Source organism: Fulmarus glacialis, unplaced genomic scaffold, assembly GCF_000690835.1.
Source record: "Fulmarus glacialis isolate BGI_N327 unplaced genomic scaffold, ASM69083v1 scaffold40644, whole genome shotgun sequence".
In the NCBI taxonomy this organism is placed as follows: Eukaryota; Metazoa; Chordata; class Aves; order Procellariiformes; family Procellariidae; genus Fulmarus; species Fulmarus glacialis.
In genome coordinates, this window is record NW_009208132.1 from 13,584 (window position 1) to 38,068 (window position 24,485).

The window sequence follows — 24,485 nt, forward strand, 5'->3', positions numbered from 1 at the left end:
CCAGGCCTAGACACTTGAACTAAGATTGTCTCAGACTGTCTGTGAGATTTCTCAAGAGATTATTATTTTTTTAATATATTTTTGAACTGTTTTTGCAATAATCCAGGCAACTAAATCTTCACAGTCTCAACTTCCTCCATTTCACATCCTGGGTGCTGGATACCTGTTGTCACAGCATTTGTTATTCATCCCTGATGCAAGATGTATTAATTCGAGAAAAATCTATCTGGCTATGAGCCACTTCTTTTTGTCAGGTCTTCTCCTTTGGAAACCTCAATGTCCAAAACCAAAACCAGTTGCTAGATCTCAAAGATGTTTAGCTTGTTAAAGGTAGAGAGTCCAGGCAGAAACCAGACCTTGACCTACATTCAGTATTTCTCAAAATTCCCTCCTCACTCATTTCAGGTACATTCATTGGTTTTGGTTTTTTGTTTTGTTTTGTTTTTTTCTTTTCTTTTCTTTATCCATAGTTAATTCCTTAACTTAAGAGGAACAATCTTTGAATGAATTGAGTTAAGGAGTTCCTCTCATTATCATAGAGGTGAGTGGAGCGTGAGGGAGAGGTGACAGAAGAAGAGATAGGAACAGGGGATGGAGCAGCAGTGAGAACAAGATCTTTGGGAGAGTACATGATTTTTTTTTCCAGAGAGAAGTTTCAAAGCTGTGATGCAAACGATGGAGGCATCAATAATTCTCAAATAAAAAAGTGAAGAAGTACTCTTATGAACTACACTAGGCAACCCTCTTCCCCTTTGAAACCTCTAAATAAGACAACATTTTAGTCTGTATTTTAAGAATTTATTTCGGTATAACTATGTAATATTTTATTTTGTTTCATGAAGTCAGTGCAAGCCATGCATATGTACTTCTACATCAATAGAACAGTATCAATGAAAGGGAGGGAGGATGGAGGTTATCACTTTAACTATGCCAGCATAATTAAAGTGGCAAAATTTTAGCAGTTAAGATCCAATAAGTTTTCCCTGGCTGGCTGCTCCTGAATATCTCTGAAGTTGATTATTTCTGTTCTCTTATTATCTTGCAGAAGTGAAGCCGCTACGAGTTCTCTCGGCAAAAAGGAAAGATAATGCTGAAATGTACATTCCTGTCAGACCAATCGTGGTAAAAAATAAAATCACGCGGCCAGTCTCTGCTGAGTTCTTGCAGCAGGAAAGACATGAAAGAATTTCTTCTAGTAAGAAATAAGAATATATAATGTCAATAAGGAGAGTTTTCATGCCCTTTTTCCCTGCTGGCTCAGATGTAATCTCAGCACACATCTGTCATGATGTGATTATTCTTAGCTGTTGTCCTTTTTTTTTTTTTTTGGGTGTTTTTTTTTGTTGTTATTTTTACCACCTTGAGTGTTTTGACTTAAGTAAAATTGTAAAATTTGATTTCAGAAAAACATGAGAAAGTCCAGAGCCTGTATACTTTGTATACTTTAGTCTTCTGCTACATCCTTACTACCTTCCTTCTCTTTTTGCTTCCACAGCATAAGACTTTTTCCTCTCCCTGACAGTCCTTGTGCTTGCTCTGTGTTTCCCATTTTCCTCATGGAGATCCCTATGGTATTAACAGAAGCGCATCTTCTCAAAATCAGCAATTGATGCTTTGGTGGAAGATTTTAACACAATGCATTTATAGCAATAAAGGCATCGTTTTCCACAGCACAGCAAAACTAGCTCTGTTGCTGCTTGGGACTGTACTTGAATTACACCTTGAACATTGCAGATCAGTCTCCAGTGCTGGGTAGATATGCTGGTATCTAGTACCGTACAGGAAAATGTTTTTCCTGGTCTGGAGAACACCATTTTGAAGGCACTGCTGCTTATTCTAGAAATCTGCTGCTAAGGTGTGGTCTTTACCTGGGCTAAAAAAAACCCCAAAACAAACCCCAAATCTAAGGGCTCAAATCATAGCTGCAGGCGTTATTTCAGCACAGTCCTTGATTGAACAAGTCTGATGATTTTTGACAAGTCTTGACTTTTGAAAGGTCTGAGAGAAAGTTTTCAGACTTACCATACTCTATGGTTAAGACACTCTTTTCAAAAAAGCAAAATCCAGATGTGTCCCAAGAAAGCAATAAAGCCAACGGTTTTGAAAAGTCAAAATATTCGTTTCTTAATTGGCAGAAAATCAAATTGAGGAAAAGAAGCTAATTTTTTTTGGCTTCAGAATAAATCCTCTTTGTAGCTTCTGAGACCCTCACCCACCATCTCTCTGAGCAGATGCTTGCTTTGACCATTTTCCAAAGATGTGTGTAGCATTTTCTCAGGTTATAATAGTGCTTGTTAGAACTGTTTCTGTCCAACTATCACTTTAAATCCTTAAATTAATTTCAATTCACAGGGATGGTATAGTATAGAAAAATAAAAAGGACTTTATTCTATCCCTGTATTTGCAGAGATGACTAATGCTTGTTGAAAGTTTCTATGAGTGAAGATGGCATAGGGCTTAGAGCGTGAATACATGCAAATCTCAATTCAGTTTTAACTTCCTGTCTTTTCAAGGTAGACTTCATGTTATTAGCATCCACTGCCATTTTACTCTCCTGTTTAGTAAACCTCACTGCAGCGTTATGAGCACGCTTGCATATCAGCCTGTTCTTCAATATTTTCACTTGATCTTAATGTCTGTACAACTTTGGTCTCTTTTCTTCCCTTGACTTTTGAAGTTCTTGAATATAACCACTGTGCTTCTCTTTTAGTCCAGTCTCAGATCCTCTATTGTTAAATTTTATTTCCTTTATTTTAAACCTGTTTATAGGCTGTGATGTTTCCATTTCTCAGTGATGTTTGGGAAGATTGGGATGCGTATGGGCATTTTGATGACTACTTAAGTGATAAGGTCATTTATTTTGCCTTGCAAATAGCAACTCCTGACTCTCCTTGTTTTGCTAGAAGACTCTGAGGATTCCTCCAAAAAAGCTGAACACCCCAGTTACATTGAAACATTCTGGTGTGCTGAAATTATATACACTTCTTTTTTCAATGAAGTGTTACAAGGCATTTCCATTAAATACCTGAACAACGCAAGTACAAAAAATCTTAAAGCATAAAAATTATCTTTCTTATTTGTCGGTTTTCCTCCTCCTATGATGCTGTTTCAGCTGTTATCTAAAGTAGATGTGACCTGGAGTCTTAATATAAAAACAGATTGGAACAATTCAGCCTCGCTTGGGATGGTTTCAGACTGCTAGCAAAGCCCTGTGTCAGTAACTGAATTGGATGTTTCAAATGTACACCGTTGTAATGTTCCATAATTATATGTCCGGACAAATGAATATTCCTTCCTTCTTTTGGTGGCAGGACCATTAAGTCGACCAGAAAGACCACTTTCAGCAACTCGCAAGAATGTGTGTGAGAAGGATCCTGATCTCTCAGTTTCAGCTGTGGTTAAAGCAATGCAAATTGAAAATGAAGTCCTGCAGAGAGATCTGCAAAGGCAGACAGTTTCCACAAGCCCTCAAAAGGTATGGCAAAATACAGAAAAGGGCTGTTTGATCAAGTAGCAAAACCCCCATGAATTACAATCTCTTATACATTAAGATTATGTATGAATGAATGGTGATGCCTCTTAAGTGTAATTGAATTTGTGTTATTCTTCCATAGGGTGGTTTTCTTTAATCTGCTTCCTCAGGATAGCATCCCACAGCTCTCTCTTGATTTCAGGGATCACTGAGCAACCGATAGACCAGTCACATGATATGTCTATACAGTCAAATGCACAGCTGCAGGCCCGGTTGAGCCATTTTCGTTCTGGAGGCTTCTTAAACAAGATAATGTGTGATTTCCATACCAATAAATCCTACCTTCCTACTGGACTCATTAATATGGGCACTGTTCCCTGTTAATACATGCGCTGTTTTTAGAGCAGAGCTGTCGTGTATGCTGCTGGCCCTTAGTGAGGAGGAGATAGTTTGGGTTTTCTGCACCAAAGTGTGTACATCTCTTATCTCCAACAAGAAGTTTAAAAGCAATTAAAAACCTAATTTTGTAAACAAGAAAATCAACAAAAATCCATTCCTTTCTGATTCAGGTCAGACCATTATTCCTCGTTAAGTTTGTGTTGACAATCCTAGCTAAACTTTGAGCATAACCAGTAATTCAGTTCTCCTAACAAAGTACTTAAAGAAATTTGAGCATAAACTGAAATTTACAAAACTACCTGTTATGGACAGTGTTCATGGATTCAAAGTCTGCTTCCAGTCTGGTGTTTAGGAGACTTGTTTTTATAGGAAGGAAAAGACATATGCCTAGATATTCTTGGAGTTACTCATTTGAATTCTGAGTTTCCAAGACAGCTGACTACTATAACCTAAGCTGATGCTCCCCGAAGTTGTGAGTTGATGGTACGATTAATATGTATCCACTGTCATCACTGAGTCAACATTAGGTTTCTGGGGAGTTTTGGTTAGGAGCAAAGGTTAAAATGTTCTTTTCCTATAGGTAAGTACTTTACATATGATTTCACCATCTAGGTCAACTTTTCAATCTTATTCCTCTTGTTTTTGAGATATTTATAGCTTTGTGATTGAGAGAACAAATTCCATTGAATATTCTCACATAATGTATCTTCCTACTAACATTAGGACTAATTTTAATATTGTTGTGCTTAAATGAAAAATAATGAAATAATACTGAAAACAGATGTAATTTTACCGTAATACTTGAGATGGAGTTTCAAAAACCCACTGTGAGTTTTCAGTCTTAAAGCTGACCTAAGTGGTCTTCCAGAATTAATTTAATATTGCTTACACAATTAAGGGGTTGTGGAACTTGGCCTTTGATATTTAAATGCCTAACAATGCAGAATTTTTAATACTAAAAAAGTAATTAACTTGTAAGCATTTTAGAGTTCCCTTACTCTTCAAAAATTATAGAAATGGAAGTGACCTAAGAGCAGAAGGACTGCCATTCCTCATCTGACTAGTTGTTCACTATGCTGAGTGTTCTATCTCTGACAGAAGCTACCAACAAATTTTTAGGAAAAATAACAAAGGGAGCAGGGTATCCTTACAAAGTGGGATACAAGCAGAGAAAGAGCCCATGGCATTGTATCAACTGCAGGACTTTTCCTCTGTTTTCTCTTAGATAGCCACTACTGATAGTTCTATATTTAAAAAAACCACTCAAGATTTTATTCTAATAAAACTGAGCTTTTTTGGGTTTAAAAGTCTTTATGATCCTTTTTTTGGAGAAGGAGAAAGTCTAGGCAAACCTGTGCCAAAGCTTTGGCCAACTCTGAGACTACCAAATGTATACGGTGAGATTTCAGACATATATATATATATGTGTATTTTTAGTAGTCATCAGAGAATGCTTTTACATTAATGAAATTTCAGACATATATATATGTATACTTTTAATAGTTATCAGAGAATGGTTTTACGTTACTTTTCTTCCACACAGAAGATCAAGCTCCAAGCTCAGCTCTTTCATTGCAAATCAAGACCAATTCTGTTAAATGTGCTTTAACTCTGTATAGAGTTACAGATTAGCTAAGGTTAGCTGAGACCAGAGCTGGGCCCAAACTCTTATTTATTCCAGAGATGCAGACTGATACTCATTGGTACGTAGAGAACAATGTGAATAAAACATGTTCATCTTTTTCTTACTTAGAAGAAATTTTCTGTTTCATCTGTTGTTTCTGCAATGGCTGAACCTCCAGAAAAAAGCCAGACAAGGACTGCAGTTACAAAAGCTGTTGAGAGAATTTGTCCTTTTGGAAGCAGGTATATATATTTCCTTTAAGGCTAGCTTCCTTTTTTGAAGAGGTATTTTTCAGTATACCACCAGGTGTAGTGTAGTACCACTACATCTTTAAATACCTGAAACATCATGCAAGTAGTAGCAAATCAGGGAGAAGGTTCCAGCCTTGGGCCAGTCTCTGTAGATCAGGGAACTGCCAACGTCTCCCTCTGTTTGTCTTTATATTACTTATGTATTACTTTCTCAGACTGCCTCAGAACCAGCTGAGGAGTGGAGCCCAGTCTTTTAACAAACTCTGTGTATCTAAGGTGGGATGCTGCAACAGTTGTCGTTCAGCATGAGGGTACATGGGATTCTTCCGCCGGGTGTGTGGGTTCATCCTATCATCTCTTCACCTTCGCACCAACAAAACTATTTCTTAAAAATTCAAGAATTATGAGGAAGTAACACATAAAAGAATATGTATGTTTCAGACAACAGAAGAAACTTCTGAAAGTCCTTCCGGAGCCTGAGAGCCTTTCTGCCTGTGATAATGACATATTCCTATCTGATGACAAATCTGAAGTAGATTCCATGTTGAGAGAGAAGGTTTGTGTATATATGCACCATAACTGATGCTTCCCAGCATTACTGAAATAAAAGTACATTGAATGATCTGTATTCCACCGATTCTGCCCCACGTCAACTAATAAACCTATGGCAGGGTAAGAGAAGAGAATTTTTCACTGTTCCTTTGTTCATCAGAATGACAAAGGAATCAGACAAAGAACAGAGAGCTGTTTTCTCCTTAGGCTTTGTAAGAGGGTGAAAAGTCTCTTCTCTTACCCTGCCATAGATTTATTAGTTGATGTGGGGCAGAATTTGTGGAACCCAGAATGACTGAATGTCATCCAGATAGCCTTGAGTTTGCAAGCTTTTTGCTTCTGACTCGTCAGTATTGTAGTCTTAACAGTCTTTATTTTCTTCCACATTTTATTGTTTTGTCACTTGTGTTTATACTGTATTTCATTTCGGTCCAGATGACAACCAGTATGGAAGTACGTGATGCCATTTATGTGACTATGGAACTTCTTTCTAACTGGGGAAATCCAGTAAACGTGGGCCTGAGTGAGGTGGAATTCTTTGATTTATGCAATGAGAAGATATTTGTGTCTCCTCATGATGTGGACATTCGAAATGCTGACAACCCAGGGGATTTGTGCTGCTTGGTCAATAAGAACTTAAATGTAAGACAACTTAGTCCTGGATGTGAAAATTTCTTATTATAATATTTCTTTAATATTCTGTCACTAGGTTTTTTGTTTAGAAACATGATTGCATTTTGAACCTGACTTGTATAACAACTATCTGATGATTTTAAAAAAACACAAATATTGTTTATTATTAACAAATCCAGCTTTCCTATCCAAGATGTTGATATTCAGTTATAATTTTGTTTTAGAACAGAATTTGATTAATTTGCCTGACTTACTTAACTGAGCAACTGGAAGGAGGCAGCTTTAACTCTGCCTCCTTATATATTAACTCTGTATTGTCCTGGATGAAAGAGCACATTCAGTTTTTAAAGTATTGTAATGTAATCATAGTATCTGTAGAACGAGATCACAAAGCTTTAAGGACAGGGAATTTCACACTTTTACAGTATGTCCGATAAACGTAAGTAATTCTTGTGATCTGAAGGTGTAGGAGTTTCACGGCTAACTTCTTCCTGATGTTTAATATGAATTTAACTGAACTTAAGAAGGAAACATGCTTATTTTCTCCTGTCCCCTTGTTATCCTTTTACCTAGGGAAGAATCACGGAAGAATAAGAATGCGTAGGCAGGTAGTTTTGAAGAAAAGATTAAGAAAAATGTGTGGCATGGTAAAAGTATTTCATGGCTTTTCTGTGAGGTAGTAAGATGAGGAGACATGCGGTGCTTACATACTGAAGACAATGGACAAAAGACAATAACTGTTATGCAATTCTGATGCTACTGAAGAGATTAGCAAATGTCCATAGCCCTTCATAGAGCCGTAATTTCATTTGTGCTGCACATTCGCTGTGTGTCCTTTGTCTCCATGGACCTTCAGAGCTAGGATTCTAGTAAAAATTAGTATGATTTTAGTCGATGAGGATACTAAATGACTTAGTCTATTAAAAAATATCAATTCTAACTTGTTTCATTCTAGTAGTACTTTTCTGCTTGCAGGGTGAATGAGAATAGAAAGAGGGCAAATATGCAGTATTTTGAAATTTAGTTGAAACTTAGGATGGAGTATTATTTCCAGACAAATATTTTTACTTGAAACATCTTTCTTACTGTCTCCTGAAAATTGTAGTTTGGGTGTCATAAATACCCATTCTCCTAAATAGGCCGTGCTCTCCTCTAGATGACACTGAGTAGTAGTAGCAGTGACTCTCAGACTTTCATAGATTCATTAATCCATTATAAACCTGTTATTCTCAGCATTTCTCATATATTTATATGTCCCATTATTCTTAAGTAATGAGGTTTTATATTTCATTGATTAATATATTCCTTTGATTTGTGACGCTTTTGAAGCTGGATTTGTTAATAATTGCATCAGAGAAGATGCAATCTGGACAGGGAATATGGTCTTAGAATGTGGATGTGTGATAACTGAACTGCAGACTCCTTCAGAAGTCAAAGCAGGGTTCCAGTTTGTGTACATTTCAGATCATACAGGAAAGCTTTTGGGTATATTAGAAAAAACAACAAATTAATGAATCTCCAAGCAACTAACATTTTCAACAATGAAAACTAACATAAAAACTTACTTTGTGGAAAACTCACTTTACCACAGTTAAAACACTTCCATCTTTGATGATTTAGGTGTACATTTGTCTTTGAGAATAGACATACTCTTATTGAAGATCAGGGATTTTATTTATTTAGTAGTTTATTTATTACCCTTGCAGACTTTTAAGAAGAACACTTAAATTGCCTCCTCCCTTCTACTTTGTGATATGCTGTAAAAGAAAAAAATGCCTGGCAGAACATCAGGTGCTCTTAACTCAGGAAATAGTGCCTGATGGGATATAACGCTTAATAAGACATAGATTAGGCATTTCATTGAAATTGTTTTCCGTAAACCTTTTTGATTCTTATGTGCATAAATAGGTCTTTTAAACCTCAGAATAACAAGGACAGGTAACTGTAATTCTAGAAATATCTAGCAAAGGTATTTCTTCACAATGGTAGACCCTCAGACCCATGTCATTCCTCTTCAGAGTGCTCAAGCCTTTCTTTACTCTCCATCAGGTATACCTTCAGTGCCCACACAAAGCAGTGTCTTGGGCCAGTCTCCCACAAATTTAAGAAAAAATGTTCCCACTCTCGCTTTTTTCCCTTGATCCAGTTCAAATGTAATTCCTACTCGTGACATATCAGGTTCACCCTCATGGTTCAGATAACTTTTGGGCTAGATTTTTCAGTGCTAGGTGCAAAGACAGTAGCTCCAGACTTGAGTACAAAGACATCGCCATCACTCTTAGTGATAAAACATGAGAGTTCTCCACAGTCTCTTGAGTTTTGGCATGGATTCATCAAGGTGCCTTCGATTTCTGGTGTCAGATCTTTGACATTCTGACAGAGATTGTAACGCCTGTGAGTTTGTGTATCCTCAGTCCTAAGCAGTTACTTCCGCTGATAAACAAAATGATCTCTACAGCTGCTTTTCAGTCAAGACACAATTCTCGGCCTGGCTCTGATATGCCTTCTATTGTTTGGAAGATCATGTGCAACTTTACAGAGAAACTAGTGAGAAGCATGAACGGGTCTCTCCAGAGTCAGTTTTGGTGCTGAATCTGGTGCCCTCCTGTGAAGGCACCTCCGGCGCTCTCAGTACACACCAGAACCTATTGATTTCTAGAACATCAAGTCCTGACTTGAGAGTTCTGGAGATGGATCGCTCATCAGATGTTGTCTGCTGTTAGGAAATGATTTTTTAATCATTCTTGTTCATAGTATGACTTGAGTAACATGATCTAGCTTTGAAGTTGATCCTGGAATTGAGTTCACACTGGTTTGAGGGCTATCCTTCATTTCTTTGATATTAAGAGGCTTCTTTCTTTTTTTATGTAGAAAGGATTAAACCTGTTTGGCACTGTTATGGCTGTTTATGCCCAAAACTAACATTCAAAGCAACAACAGTCTCCCAAAGCTTTTTGAGAGGCCTCTGGGGCAGAGTCATCATGAACCATCAGAGCTTGGAATACATAGATGGCCACTCTGAGAAGTGGATCTATTCATGATATATTTGAACAGACTGGCAGAGCTCTGTCCTTATCATCATTAGGCACACATCTAAAGTACTTGATAGGAAAGTTTTGTAGTTATTGCCTTCAGGAAAAACTGAAAGACTCACTTCAGAGTGAAAAGATGTGGAAAAATACTGACTTTGTATACCTACTGTGTGATTATATGTACTGTGTATCCCTGAAAATAGAAAGGGAGCTAATTTATCTGCTAATCTCAGATCACTGAAATGTTGTCTGCATGTATATTTACTTTGTTCCTCGTTCATCTCTGTTTTGGGGTAACATTCGACATCAAGTATATTAATATTCAACATTTTGATTTTGAAACTCTTTACTCCTTGCTTCTTCCTGAGCTGCCACACATCCTTTTCCTCCATTCCTGAACATGTAGAGGTAGCAGTTCTGAACAATGTCCAGAATTAGGCATCCTTTGGTACTTCAAAATGTCTTGATTGTCAATTGTCTTTAAAATTTATGTTGGGAATTTCTGTGATATCTTAGAAAAATTCTTACAGAATTTCAAGTATAGAGTCCTATATATAGCTCTAGGAAATTAGTTGTCTGCAAAACCTGATTAAAATAGAGGCAGTGAAATAAAATTCTATAAGATTCCCCTCCTTAGAGGGCAAAACAGAAGTGTATGCACTTTAAGAAATCATAAAATGATTATACAGTGTCTGTTGTGCTCAGTGATCCCCTCTAGTGCCTGCAAAGCTGATTAATTTGATTAAAATAAACTGGGCTTGCTTTGACCCTGCAGTTACAAAGCATGGCAGACTGCCTGTCATTTGTGAGCATGCAGATGTCTTACTGGGACAGCAAGCAGCTGACCTTTATCTAATTGTCAGGTTGTTGTGAGCTGTCTTACAGGCAGGAGAGTCAGATTTACTGTTTGGAAATGAGGTTAAGGTTTTGCTCTTAACATAGTAGATTTTATTAAATGGTTACTTTTCTAATCGATGTATATTTTTCTGTGGGGTGGTGAGTTAATTAAAATATGCTGCTTTAGGAGAAAGAGTATTAGTGACAGTCTGCTTGTACGTGTTTTTAGACCACGAAGGAAAGCTTCCTTTGGATGTGCCCTTTCCATCCACCCATCCAACTTTACTTTGTTATCCGCAATCCTACCCGGTCACATGACTTTGGTATATCCAAGATCAAGATTTGGAATTACAACACAACAACTCCCTGTGTAAGTAGTCTTTTCTCAACTCCTCTGTATGTATGCTCTACCTCGCCTAGGAAACTCAGTTTAATCTTCATTCCAAAAGTATGAAATAAAAGTAGATGCCATTTTCGCTAATGAACTAGGGAGCTAGGAGGGGTCCATGTCTGCTATGAAATTTGCTTTTGTCTTAATTGTAAGTGGTAGCAATGTAAGTGTTAACATTTTCATAGGCGCAATTAGCATTTTCTTTCAAAGCTATTAAAGATCTTTAAAGACCTGATAAAAGGCTTGCATATTCTGTCAGTTAATCCTTTACTGTGGTGAGAAATGAAGATACAAAGGTAAGTGCATCTTAACATTCAGGACTTTCAGTTGTTTTATCACAATATAAATAAATATGTGTTTAAATATGTGTTTTCTCATGTATGTAGGTATAAATAGGCTGACTGTTGCTCGATTTTGGTTTTGTCACTTTAATTAAAAAGTATACTAACTGTGTGTTCATAATAAAACAAGTAATCTAGTGTTACAAGAGAGACATCTCATGGCAGATGGTCTCTTGTTTATGTGTTTGAATGTCACCACGGAAATTATTCTTGTTTGTACGCTGCAATGTTAAGAAAAAAATCCCAGGTGCTGGATCAAAGAGGATTTGCTGTCCTGGATTATAAATAAGAGGCTTTTCCTTCTGGTTTTGCTCTCATCCATGTTCTTATATAAGCACATACGGTAATTTATACTATGAAAATGGCCATGGAAGGGACAGCTTAAACAAATTTACTATAACATGATTTATATTTATTTTCTGGAATTTTAATAGCTTTTTCTATTAAAATGTGGGCTACAGAATGTTCCATCATCATTAGAGTGTGTGAAAGGGACAGCTGTTTTGGGGGGTAATAGTATGTTTTGTTACCAAACCTACTGAATATAATGCAGGAAATACACATAAATGTACTTCTGTGTTTCAAGGCACTGTTTTTTTAATAAACCGCTATGAGGCAAGCTGTAAAATCCATTAGGAGTATAACCCCATGGATTTTCGTGGTAGTGCAGCCATCTACACTGACTAAAGAAATGTCTCATTATCCTTAAGATGAAAGAATAATACAAAGCAGTTCTGCCTAATTCTGTAATTTGTCGTGAGGAAGTTTTGTCTGAGAAGTATGAAACCCCAAAATATAATTAGCTAACAATTTTCTTCCTGGTAATGTAAATCCACAGCCAGATTTCTGTGTCGTTTTTTGGTAATCATTCTAACCTTCTTTCCCTCAAAAACCACGTAAGTAAGAGGTTCCCAAGTATTTCCTCAAAAAATAGACAAAAAATTCATTCAGGCCAGTAATTTTGGATTGTTGAAAATGTTTGAGTTTTAGAACTTGAGTCTGGAAGTAGAAAAAATACGTCTGAAGGAAGCTGTAAAAGTCAGATTACATCATTGTCATAGATTCCTTGATTCAGTGTATTACAAGGAAGGTCTCAGAGAATGCTTCATCTTGCCTCTATTTAATTCAGATGAGGTCTGCAATAAAAGAGATCATTTTTAGTCTGCAAGAATAGATAAAGTGTAAGTGAGGGCACCCAGTTCTTTTCAAGTTTTTCTGAAATATTGAGGCATTTTGTAAATACTTGCTACAGCCTTGAAATTGCATTGTTGCTTGATGCTGTTAAAACTCTTTTCATAAGATCCAATACGATGTCTGTTGTATGTCTTCACAAATCTGTGAATGGAATTAATACATAAAAGCATGAATGTCTGAGTTGCTCTCCAACTGGATCATTTTCTTGTTCAAGCGATTGCCCATATGCATGTTCCTCCGGTGTGTATGTTCATGTCCGTTCTCTTGAGTTGGAGACTTCTTTCAGTGCTGGACTACCACTGGGGTGCATTGTCTGTAAGGATGCAGCAGCTTTGTTCCAGCAGAGTTAGGTTTATAGAAGAACTTAGTTCTTTTAGTTCTTGACTTCTTTTCTATTGCTCCTTCTTTTTCACTCTTCTGTGAGAAGTCAGGCAGAGGCAACTTCAAGTCCTCTGTCCAGGTGTAATTCATAGAGAAGTGCCTCTGGTTTTAAGCTTTGTCCTTGGTGCACAAATACCACTGAAATGGCCAGAAATACCATCTCTGTTGCTTCATTGGAAAGCACTGTCCCAGCAGGCACTCTGTGAGGGTTGAACGGGCAAGCTGGGAAGGAACATCAAGAGAAACCATAGAACTGTTGTTCCAAAATCTTTCATTTTTTTTCTCTCTGACGTTGATCATACCTGCTTGCTTTTTCTGAGACATTGTGCTATTCTAATTACGCTTCTGGTAGGAAAAAAATCTGCCTTGGATGAAGTATTGAGTGTTTGTTTACAAGGTGGCTTCTTGATGGAATTACTCATGAGGAAGGCATTTCTCCAACCTCCTTGTGCTCGAGGACAGTTAAGCAGTGGTACTAGGAGAAGCTAACCATTCTGTCGATCTTTCCCACCACATCTGATCGCTAAGCAACTGGAAAGCTCAGAAGGGGTGTGGGAGGGAATGAAAAAGAGCAGTTCTTAGTCTTGTGTCTGCACGTTTGTTCTTGGAGTCCCTGAGATCTGTTCATATTTTTCCTGCGTGAGCCTCAGTCTGCTTAGAATTTTGGTGCAAGAGATTTTAATTTCTTTTACTGGTTCTTCATTGAAAAGAATGAACAATTGACAAATACTTTTCAAAATATATGTGTGTATATTTCTGTGGTTTCATGCAGTTTATATCTGTTCCCAGGTAAAAACACACAACTAAGCTTTGAGTATTCATAACAGCAGTAAAGGCTAGGATATTATGTAGAAATGTTCAGTTATCCCAAGTTCAACTGTGAATACCCAATACCTCTAGCATTTAGGGGAGACATTAACAGTCCAGACATACAAAGATTCAAAAAATAACATTACTGCGGCATCCTGATAGTCTTGCTGTTCCCCATCATCATTTCAGGCAAAGCCATGTAGTTAGTTTTTAATACATATAATTATTGAAGTGTTTTGATCCCCAGTTAGATTAATCTAGCAGTGTCCTTGTTCAAGGGGAAAAATTATCATGTTTTATGGCCAAAATGCATCAGTACAGACATATAGCACTTTATGATACTCTAGGAGTAACACAGGCAGCCATGGCATAATGGCCAATTAAACTGCGTTTACAGCTGTTCTCTGAGAAGTTAGTGGAGGTTATCTTTTTCTATCAAGAATGTACCAGGAATGTGTCTTGCATTCCTACACCTATTCCCCTCCCTCAACTGTAGCTTTCTTGTTATGCCTGCATCTTCTGTTTTCCCCTGTGTAGGTCCATATTACGTTTTTTGCTTCATACATGTTATTATTTGGAAAGCAGTAGAATGGAAACTATAAAGACTTGTAAGCTGTAAAGAGTGCATGCAGGAGTGAAGAACTGGAGACACTTGGACTTGAAGGTGAAGGAGTAACTGGTTTAGGCTGGGAGTGGAGGAAAATTTAAATCAGTGTTCAAAGAGAACTGACATCCAGGAGATGAGCAAGAGGGATGAAACCGAAGCTTCTTACTTTCATGAAAACCTTTTCAGTTTCTGTGAAAATAAGGAAAGAACAGAGAATCTTTAAAGACTCCATGTGATGGACATGTTACTGAAATTTAGAGGGCAGAAAGGAGATGGATTTTGTCTCATCTTCTATATTTTCTTTGAAGATACCAGTATTTTTGTTAAGAGGGAGAAAAGGTTAGATGGAAATGATAAAGAGAAAAGAAAGAACATTAGTTCCAGCTTCAATGGAATGAAAAAATCAGGTTTTAGTGGGCGTCACAGAAAAGGAGAACATAGAGATAAAGTTGTGAGTGGCAGAGTTGTGTCTGAGATAAAGGCCTTCTATTTAAAAGGCTAGTTAAGTGTTGGAATAAGCTATCAAGGCAGATTATTTGAAAATTGTTAAAAAAAGTTTCCTTCACAATGGTGTATGTTATTTTACTTCAGTGGAAGGAGATGGACCAAATGATTTTTTTTAATGTCCCGTATTTCTGTAACTCTTTATAACTCTTTTTAACTCTAATGGCTTTGATCTGGGTGGTTGTTCACTATGAAACATGTCATGAAAGTGGTGAAGCTTAAAGATGCTGAAGCAAAATGTGCCTCTGGGATTTATATCCTGATCAAATATAATTATACTTAATCTAGGCTTCTTCGCTCAAGCTTTTCTAAAGCCTTGTCAGCCAAAATGGTTCATAGTAGTGTCTAGCAGGGTTTTTAGTTCTTTTAAATAAAATCTTAAATATTCCACAGTATTTTTCAGTTCTTCGAGCTTTTGATTAAGTAGTCAAAAGCATGTTACTGATATGGGGTTTTAGTCATTTTCATCTGTTTATTGATTAAGTGTTCAAATGTCAGAGAACAATGATATCTAATGCTTGAACAGTTTAATTGAAATATTCATACTTTTATTTTTGTAGGACCTTGATGTTGGAGCAAAGAAGGTGAAGTTATATGTTGATGAAAACCTTGTATTTGATGGTGAATTAAAGAGAGCCTCTGGAGACCTCCTCACTGACCATAGCACTACAATTGACCTCACAGATCACAAGCAAGATATCTCTGCATGTTCTTCAAATGAAAGGAAAGAAGTAAATGCACCTGGAGTCACAGAGAAGAAAGCAGACCTACATTTTAAATGCTTACAGTCAAACAGTACTTCACAAAACTGGAAATCTCTGCCAGAAGAAAATCTTCTTGAGCATAAGATGAACTCAATCAGCTTTACAAAGAAAAATTTGTCTGAGTTAGAGGATGATCTGAAAGTGTTACCATCTCAACTTTGTATAAAAGATACCAAAGAGAATGTACAAGCAGCTACGGAGCATGTTCAATCTGATGATGAACTTACTTTGAGCGAGCAAATGGAAAAGCTAACAGGAAGAAAATTGTCTGATTCTACAGGTGCAATTCCTTCTTGGTTACAGTCATCTTCCCAAGTAACAGAGAATAATCAAGTTACTTCCAGTAGGCAGAAGCCTCCCTGGCTTGCTACAGAACATTGTTTAGGCTTGAGTTTTCAAACACAGTCAGATGGAATCATGAAAAGCTTTTCAGATCTGACTAATGAGGATGTCAAATGTCAGAGAAATGAGCTGGGAAGATCCAGTAGTAGAAATGCAAATGGAGGTGAGAGATCACAAACGCTAACCAGAAAGAATGGTGGTGTGGGCTTGGACATTTCAGAGCAACTTTCTAACAAAAATTGCTGCAGCTTACAATACCCTACAAGTGGAAGGAGAAGTGTCAGATATGTAAAAAAGGAGGGTTTAAACACTATAAATCTTGGAGAAAATGATTCTGCACTCAAAGGTAAGAGCTCACAATAGCAACCTTGCAAGCACTGACATGTTCTCCATTTTGCAGAAGCACAGAATCATTTCGTTTGGAAGGGACTTCTTGAGATTCCTGGAGGTATAGACAGTGGGATTTTATCTGTGGTGTTCGCAGTATTCAATTTTTCTCATTCATACTATGACAATGCTCAGTGTCTCTCTCCTTGTCCTACACCTGACGTGAAATACTCTTTTTCTGAAAAATTTACATTCTGAGTTAGTGTTTTAAAATTTATTTGGAGAAGACTGAAGACTAAATTTCAGTAAATTATATTCTAAAAATTGACACTCCTGCAGACAGGAAATGCTTGCTAATATCAATGAAAATCTGCAAAAAGATAAAGAAGAGTGTGACCTCAAGGTAGTGAATAAATTTACAGAGTTTATTTGTGTAGTAGGTTTGTGTCTTTCTCAGTGAGAATGTATGCTGAATATATTTGTTCAGAGTGAATGGAAAACTGCCCTTATTTTCCCTTCTCTGCTCATGACATTACATACCTCTTTCAAACCTCTCTCTCAGACACCTCTGCTCATTTATGAAGAGTTTTCTAGTAAATTTAGCTGTTACCTGGTCCATGCTTTTGATTATCCTTGCCATCCTTCTCCAAACGTTTTTTAGTTCACCTTGATCCTGCTGGAGGTGGAGGATCCAGATTTGTGTAGTTGTGTTCTGCCTCTGGCAGTAGCCAACAGTGTGTCCCCAGGGAAGAGTGTGAGAATTCGGCAAGTGCTGAAGTTCTTCTTTGGCAAATTCTTCAGCATTCAATAACTTGTCTCAAGTGAAGAGAGTCTGGCAGAACAAGGACAACAAGGCCCAGAGAACTGGAAGAAGAGGTTACAAAAATACAAATTTAAATCTTGGGTGTGATTTAGTAAAATTAACCATCAGAACAATTTACCTGAAAGTGTAGCTTGCTGTATATTGTATTTGGGTGTTTACATTAAAGTTATGGTCATAAGGGACAGGAAGTATGGCAAAATGCAAATTCTACAGCAGGTATTGCATGAAGTTTTCAGACAAAGGTGAAGAAAGTGGTTCTTTCTAAACTTAGAACGTCTGAATTTTTCCTTCCCTGCCCCTCTGTAGAGGAAACAGCAATTTTGTAAGTATATCTGAAATTATACCTCAAAGAAGAAAAAAAGTACGAAGTAGTTGGGATAACTGCCATCTTCCCTTCACCCACCCACTCACCACAGCCCGTTTGCTGTTTCACACATTTTACAGTATCTCTGTTAGATTAAAAACTTGTCAACATTATGGAAACTGTAAATAAATCCCACTTCAGTAATTTATGTTCAGTTGCTAAAATGGTAACAATTTAGGAGTTTTAATGTAAACTATAAGATGAGGGTTATCTTGATTCTAATTATAATGTCCTCTAATTTTGCTCAGAGCAGGTTTTGTCATCTGGTGCTTAAAACTCCCAATACGTGTTTGTCCCTGGGAAAATTGCATGCCATCTACCAGCTTTTTTTCTCCCTATACTGTACTGTGCAGGGTAAAGCCATCTTCAAAGTGGAGCTGAGTGAGCATTAACAACAGGGAAACAGTTTTAAGTGTTTCCCTAAGAGTGGTGAATTTTAATTGGTATGGGGCTAGGGGAACTGCAGTTTCCCAATAGCAGTATGTGACAAAGGGGAGGCTGCACAAACTCATATGTGATGTCACAGCATGTCTTTGGTCATTAAATGAAGAATAACGAGAACAACAGAAATTAGAAATAGCACGTACATGCATACTTGGCTTGAGTTAATGTTGCTATAAAAACGTACAATTTTTCTTTGATAACTGGTTTAATGTGCAAAGGAAATGATGGAACTATGCTGATAAAGTTTGCAAGTAACATATAATTTGGGGTATTATGAGTTAAGAAGATTGAAGAACTGCACAGAAAGATGGACTTGAGGACTGAAGTAATAGCAGTGGAATGCAATTTAATAGTACTGCTTGCAAGGTCATTTGGGGACTAATAACAAAAAATTAAGTTGTAAGCTGAGTAGTCATCAATTGCAAATGACCGAGGAAGAGAAGGATCTTGGTTGAGTAGTTGATAACAGATTGACTATGAAATGCTCGTGTGATGCAGGCGTGATTATAGCAATGCACTCTGAGGATGTATGAGCAGAGGCATTTCTGTTAGTTAGGGAAATGTTAATATCTCAACACAGGCACTCGTGAGACGTCAGTTGGAAAACTGCAGTTCTGATCATTCATTTTCAGGAAAGCTGATTACAAAGTGGAACAGATAACAGAAGAGAGCTTTTAGAATGATTTGGGAAATGAAGCGTGTGATTGCAGCATGGAAATATGATTGCTATTTATAACTGCAGGGAGTAAAAATGAGATTAGCACAACAGAGGGAGAAGAAAAGTGTTTTTTTTTCAAGCTAGTGTTACCCCAAAAGGTGGTTTACTGAAGTTTTGAGAGGAATTGTATGGTGTGTGTTGCCAGTAGAAGCAGGACAAGGGACTTGGTGATTCAAGACACCCCTCCTAAACCCACAGGGGAGATGCACGTTTGAGGTGTCCTTATTTCTGGACTCTGAGACAGTATCCATCATACAATCCTCTCAGGCGTGCAGAAGGCTGGGAATGTGTCTGTAACATCTGCAGGTGGGATACTCTTTATCTACATGCAGAGTTTATTGTTCACATGGCTCCAATAGAAATAATAAATTTTAGATTCTAAAAAAAATGCCAAACCCAGTAAGCCTTCAGCCATTGACCTCTGCTTTCAGGCTATTCTCGGCTTTCCTTTCAGAGCTCCGCTTCTCCTGTTGTCATTCCTTAATGTAGCTAACAAACCTGTTAACCTCCCATTGAAAGTCACTCCTATTGAACTGCTGTAGAAGTGCTTCAGAGTTGTAATCTCTGTACTGCTTGAAGTACTTAACATTAAAAAGAAATTTAAAAAAAAAAAGGTAAAAAACCTCCAAAACAAGGAAAGCCAATGGGTGTCAAATACTCTTCTGTACATGCTCATCCTGAAATTTTCAAGCTTTGACATTTTGAAGTGGTAAATATATACACAGTATCCTCTTCAGGTAAATTGTGAGGCTCTGGGAAGTACTGTTTGGGATCACCCACCCCATGAGTATCCATATGGGCAATGGCTTGAGCAAGAAAGTGACTTACAAATAACTGATGTTCTCTGAAATATGTACCTTTGCTTCCTATCTGTGTTTCCCTTGTGGGGTGGGGAGGAGTGACCGGGTTGGTCTCCAGCCTTTCATTCTGGAAGACAATCCTCTTTCAGGTAGTTTCCCATCTGCTTTAAAATTCTTATTTTTATCTCACTTGTCCCCAGTGTAAATGATTATTGGCCGCAGATAGATTAGGAACATTGCCTCTTTCCTAGTGTTTCCAAAAACAAAGTTAAAAGTTAGTCTTGAGCAGTCTTTTGGGAAAACATTGTTTTGCATTTTACTGCAATTGGCATTTATTCCTGATAACCATTTGTTTTAGTATCCATTCAAGGACATTGTATAGAAGTAAAATCTAGCCCATGGGTCTATAATTGTTTAGTACTCCACTTGCTTTTTTTCATTTATTTTAAGAAAATACGTAAGTGACAGCTTTATTGAAAATCTTTGTTATTATCTGCTCTTAATTGTTTTGAGATGGAAATTAAGCATCTCCTCAGTGCAGTCACAAGGAGAGCATGCTTTGCTCCCACTGTGCCCCTCTAATTTATTGCCCCCGCTGCATTTCCATTAGATACTTTGTCATTATCCCCCTTCTACATCTCATACTTGCTGAAAAGTGAGAAAAATGTTTGGACATTACCTGCATAGAATACAACGCTCACCTTATCCTCCTTGTATGCTGAACCTACTTCTTTTCTCACCACTTTTCTTTATATACACGTGGCTGATTTTGACAGGAAGCACTAGCTCTTCTCTGTAATGCTTTAGAAACTTAACCACTTCAGCCACTTTCCAACTGTATGAAAGATCTTCTGCAGAAATGCAGACAGATGATTTAAACTCTTGTGACAGCCACACAATAAGTATCACTGGACAAAATCCCAATTACTGTAAACGTTGAGTCAAGAATTCGCAGTCTCAAACTTAGTTGCATTTTTATATCTTGGCATGTGCTCTACTCTTCAATATTTAAAAGTGATTGTTTTTGTTATGTCTAAATGGGGAAGGGAAATTGGGGCATGTAGCCTTCATAATAGAGAGGCAATATAAAAGTGCTAGTATAACAGAATTTTACAGTAAGGGAACACGAATATGACCAGCATAATTCTGGAAAGTCCATATTGTAGTGGTTTGCTTCCAGCCCTGTTTATGCATTAAATGCCTATGTAATGTTGTTTTCAGATGAAGACTTTTCTACCAAGGACATAGCAACCTCTAGAGTAAAGTGGCATAATGAACAAGAACACACCCTGCAGGAGTCGTGGAACTCCTTGGTAAAATTTAATTATTCCCATCGTGGCCGAATCTCTAACATGGATTTTCAAGGGGATATCTTCGATGAGTTTCTCCATCAACAGAAAATCAACCGGCCTGGAGAATATCAGCAAATGAGAAAAGAGGGACTACAAATGCTACCAAAAAGGCAAGAAGAAGAAAATTCTGTGGAGGCACATGATGGAAATGATTTTAAAATTCCTGTTTTACCTTATGGGCAGCACTTAGTGATAGACATTCAAACAACATGGGGAGACAGACATTATGTTGGTCTTAATGGAATTGAAGTTTTCAGTTCTAAAGGAGAGCCTGTTCAGATTTCAAAAATAACAGCTGAACCACCTGATATAAATATTTTACCAGCTTATGGCAGCGATCCCAGAATAATAACCAACCTAATTGATGGGGTAAATCGGACGCAGGATGATATGCATCTCTGGCTAGCACCGTTTACCCCCGGAAAACCTCACTTTATCTTTATTGACTTTGTGAATTCCTGTCAAGTAGCTATGATTAGGATTTGGAATTATAATAAATCTCGCATACACTCTATCAGAGGTGTGAAAGACATTATAATGGTGTTAGATGAACAATGCATCTTTAAAGGAGAAATTGCAAAAGCTTCAGGAACCTTGTCTGGAGGTATGCTATCATTTCTTATTTTCTGAAAACAGCAGTACAATACAAACAAATACATTTAGCTTGTTTGTTACCACTTTCCACTTCAAAGCAAGCTGGCACTTTTTATAGTATTTCATCCTTTTAATTTCAAAAAATGGTGTTAGATGAACAATGCATCTTTAAAGGAGAAATTGCAAAAGCTTCAGGAACCTTGTCTGGAGGTATGCTATCATTTCTTATTTTCTGAAAACAGCAGTACAATACAAACAAATACATTTAGCTTGTTTGTTACCACTTTCCACTTCAAAGCAAGCTGGCACTTTTTATAGTATTTCATCCTTTTAATTTCAAAATGTAATGCAAAACCCAGTAATGCATTCTTCAATGATATTGTGAATTTTAGTAGCATATAGAGCTAATCTTTATTCTTAACGATGTCTTAGCAACAAGAGCCTATTTCAATAACATTAGATAGTCACTAGACATTTAAAAGTTGCAGATTTTTACTTGTTTTCACACTTACGGTCTTTCGGAAAAGGTGATGGAGAAGCTTTTTTCTCATTTTCTTTTATATATATTTGAAATTTGACTGAGTTCTCTAGGTTTTTGTGCTGTGCAGTATAAGTTTGAGAATGAACATGATAATTATATCAGTAGTCAGTATCAATTTACCATATATTATCTTTAAACACTACTGCAAATTAAATGTAAAGAAGGACTGAAAATAGTTTTTATCACTCTGTGTATTCTTTTGTATGATTTCTCCATTTAATTCTGTATGTTGCCTTCAGCTCTAGAGCACTTTGGGGATACTATATTGTTCACTACCGATGATGATATTCTTGAAGCTATTTACTGCTATGATGAGACATATGATGGAGAAATGGAAAATGCCAGCTCCTTGAGATATGAGGAAGAGCTAAAGAGGCCAACAACTGCTGATAGGGAGGGAGATGAAAGACCTTTTACACAAGCGGGGTTAAGAACAGAGGATCAACAGGTAGGGGCCTCTATGTTCAGAACTCTCTATAAATGTCTTCCTGAAACATGACATGAAAGTAGGAGGCACTGATTTCCATGATGGAGTAAAGCTCTGCAGAAGAACTAACACAGCTATCTGTCTATTTTGAAGATCTTTTTTTTCACCAGCTGAATAATTTATGTGGTTTTTTTAAGCCAAAAAAGTCCTCCAAATTTTGGTTTCCCTGATTAATTAATAGGACTACAAGGAAGGCTATACTGGATTGTATATGTATGTTTTTCTTTACTTACTTGGACAGAGATTAGAGGGAATTCTTTCTGATTCAGGTACTCCTGAAGGTTTATGCAACTGTCAGTGATATTTACCATACAGTTATTCATGTAATGAGTAGCTGTGCTCCCTGTCACTCCAAACCAAAGATCTTTCCATATTTTCCACAAATATGCTTGTTTCTTCCTCTACAAATTAAGTAACTTATGTGAGAAGGATCTCCCCCTCTCAACCCTCCCCTTATTTTTAACTCTTTCCTTTTTTGACTAGCATCTCCACAGGTCTGTGTGCATTTTGCAGCATAAAAATGCCCCTTTACTATTCCATACAGTAGGTATTTTACTACTTGGAGGAAGGCCATATTTTCAAGCACTGGCGTCTTGCCTCATACCACTCCAGACCAACAGTCCAGTGTCTGAGCAAAGATCCTGCAAGATTTTCTGCTCCAGATGGTGTGGGGCAGTCTTTGACCTGATTTCCATCAAATCTTCTATGTTCTTAGAATCTTCATGAGCATCTACTGTTGCTTCAATGAGGATATGTTTTTCTAGGGGACACACTCTTACTTGTAAGTCTGTGAGGAGATCCAAAGCTGAATCAATCCAAATTCCAGCTGGTTCAGCTAAAGTGCTCCCAGTGATATATGGTTCCTAATGAGCCTTGTGCTGTTGTCAAGCCTTCCTGTTCTGTCTTGTCCTCTTCTCCAGCTGGCTTATGAGACAAGGGGAAATGTCGTGACATTGGAACTTGAGCTCGCTGTTAAGATCATGAGTCAGTGACTCTAACTCTTTGACTTCTCCAGTGCTAGTTAACACTGGCAACAGTAATTTTGGTCCCATCTTTGCTTGCGGTATCTTAAACTGTTCAGACACCTTATGCAGTGTAGGATTTCATGAACACAAATTGAAGTTCACCTTTCTTTTCCTGATCACTTGTTTATTGTGAGCATTCACCAGGACCTCTTCCATTGCAGAAGCCTAGATCTGGACTGTCTGGTCCTTACTCAGAGCTTCTGCCTTTTATTTTGCTGTTCCTCTGTGATGCTCTTCGTACTCCCTTTCTAACTCTGAAACATGCTGTATCAGCTGTGGAATAACGAAAGCTATTGTGACTGAGCCATTGATCTCCCTGTCATTCTGTATTTGCTGGTACCATCAGGATTTTGTAGATGGATGCTTATGCTATCAGAATGATACAGATCTACTAGATGATTTGTCTTCCCTAGCATAACGTTGTTATTCAGACTAATATTGGGTTTGAACAATCTCTACCTATTGATTATTCACCTTTTTTTCCTGTAGCATGTTCAGTGGATGAAACAGTGTTTTACTGCACTGACTACAGAATTTTTCAAAAGCTCTTACAGAAGTGTCTTACTTTCTTGTCAATATTATCCATGGTCATCTATCTTTCGCATGAATTCAGTAATCCTTAACACGTCAACTTTTATAGCACTGTAACTAGTGCACTTGACCCAACTCTGACTGTGGCCAGTAGTGGATGCCTAGGCAGAATGTAAGAATAGAGCAAACACGCAGTGGTGTTTCTCTGAAACGCTCATCCAGCCCTTAGAAATTTGTCTCACAAGGACTTTTTAACTTAACCTTGTGTTTAGTATTCTGCCATGGATTTTTGTTGCGTTAATTCATCCACTAGCTTTTTGAACCCATGTGCACTTTTACAACTTA

The 24,485-nt window shown here is 37.4% G+C and overlaps 1 protein-coding gene across 1 annotated transcript in view; it reads left to right on the top strand.

Moving 5' to 3' along the window:
- The window catches only part of KIAA0556 (KIAA0556 ortholog), a gene marked incomplete at its 3' end in the record, with an annotated part of 45,664 nt that overhangs the window by 12,743 nt on the left and 8,436 nt on the right, over positions 1-24,485 (top strand). The window contains exons 6-14 of the mRNA XM_009576378.1: positions 1,046-1,195; positions 3,312-3,475; positions 5,628-5,737; positions 6,188-6,302; positions 6,734-6,940; positions 11,030-11,170; positions 15,589-16,480; positions 20,832-21,566; positions 22,337-22,545. Of these exons, the coding sequence (XP_009574673.1) occupies positions 1,046-1,195; positions 3,312-3,475; positions 5,628-5,737; positions 6,188-6,302; positions 6,734-6,940; positions 11,030-11,170; positions 15,589-16,480; positions 20,832-21,566; positions 22,337-22,545 (2,723 nt within the window). The remainder of the gene's footprint in view (positions 1-1,045; positions 1,196-3,311; positions 3,476-5,627; positions 5,738-6,187; positions 6,303-6,733; positions 6,941-11,029; positions 11,171-15,588; positions 16,481-20,831; positions 21,567-22,336; positions 22,546-24,485) is intronic.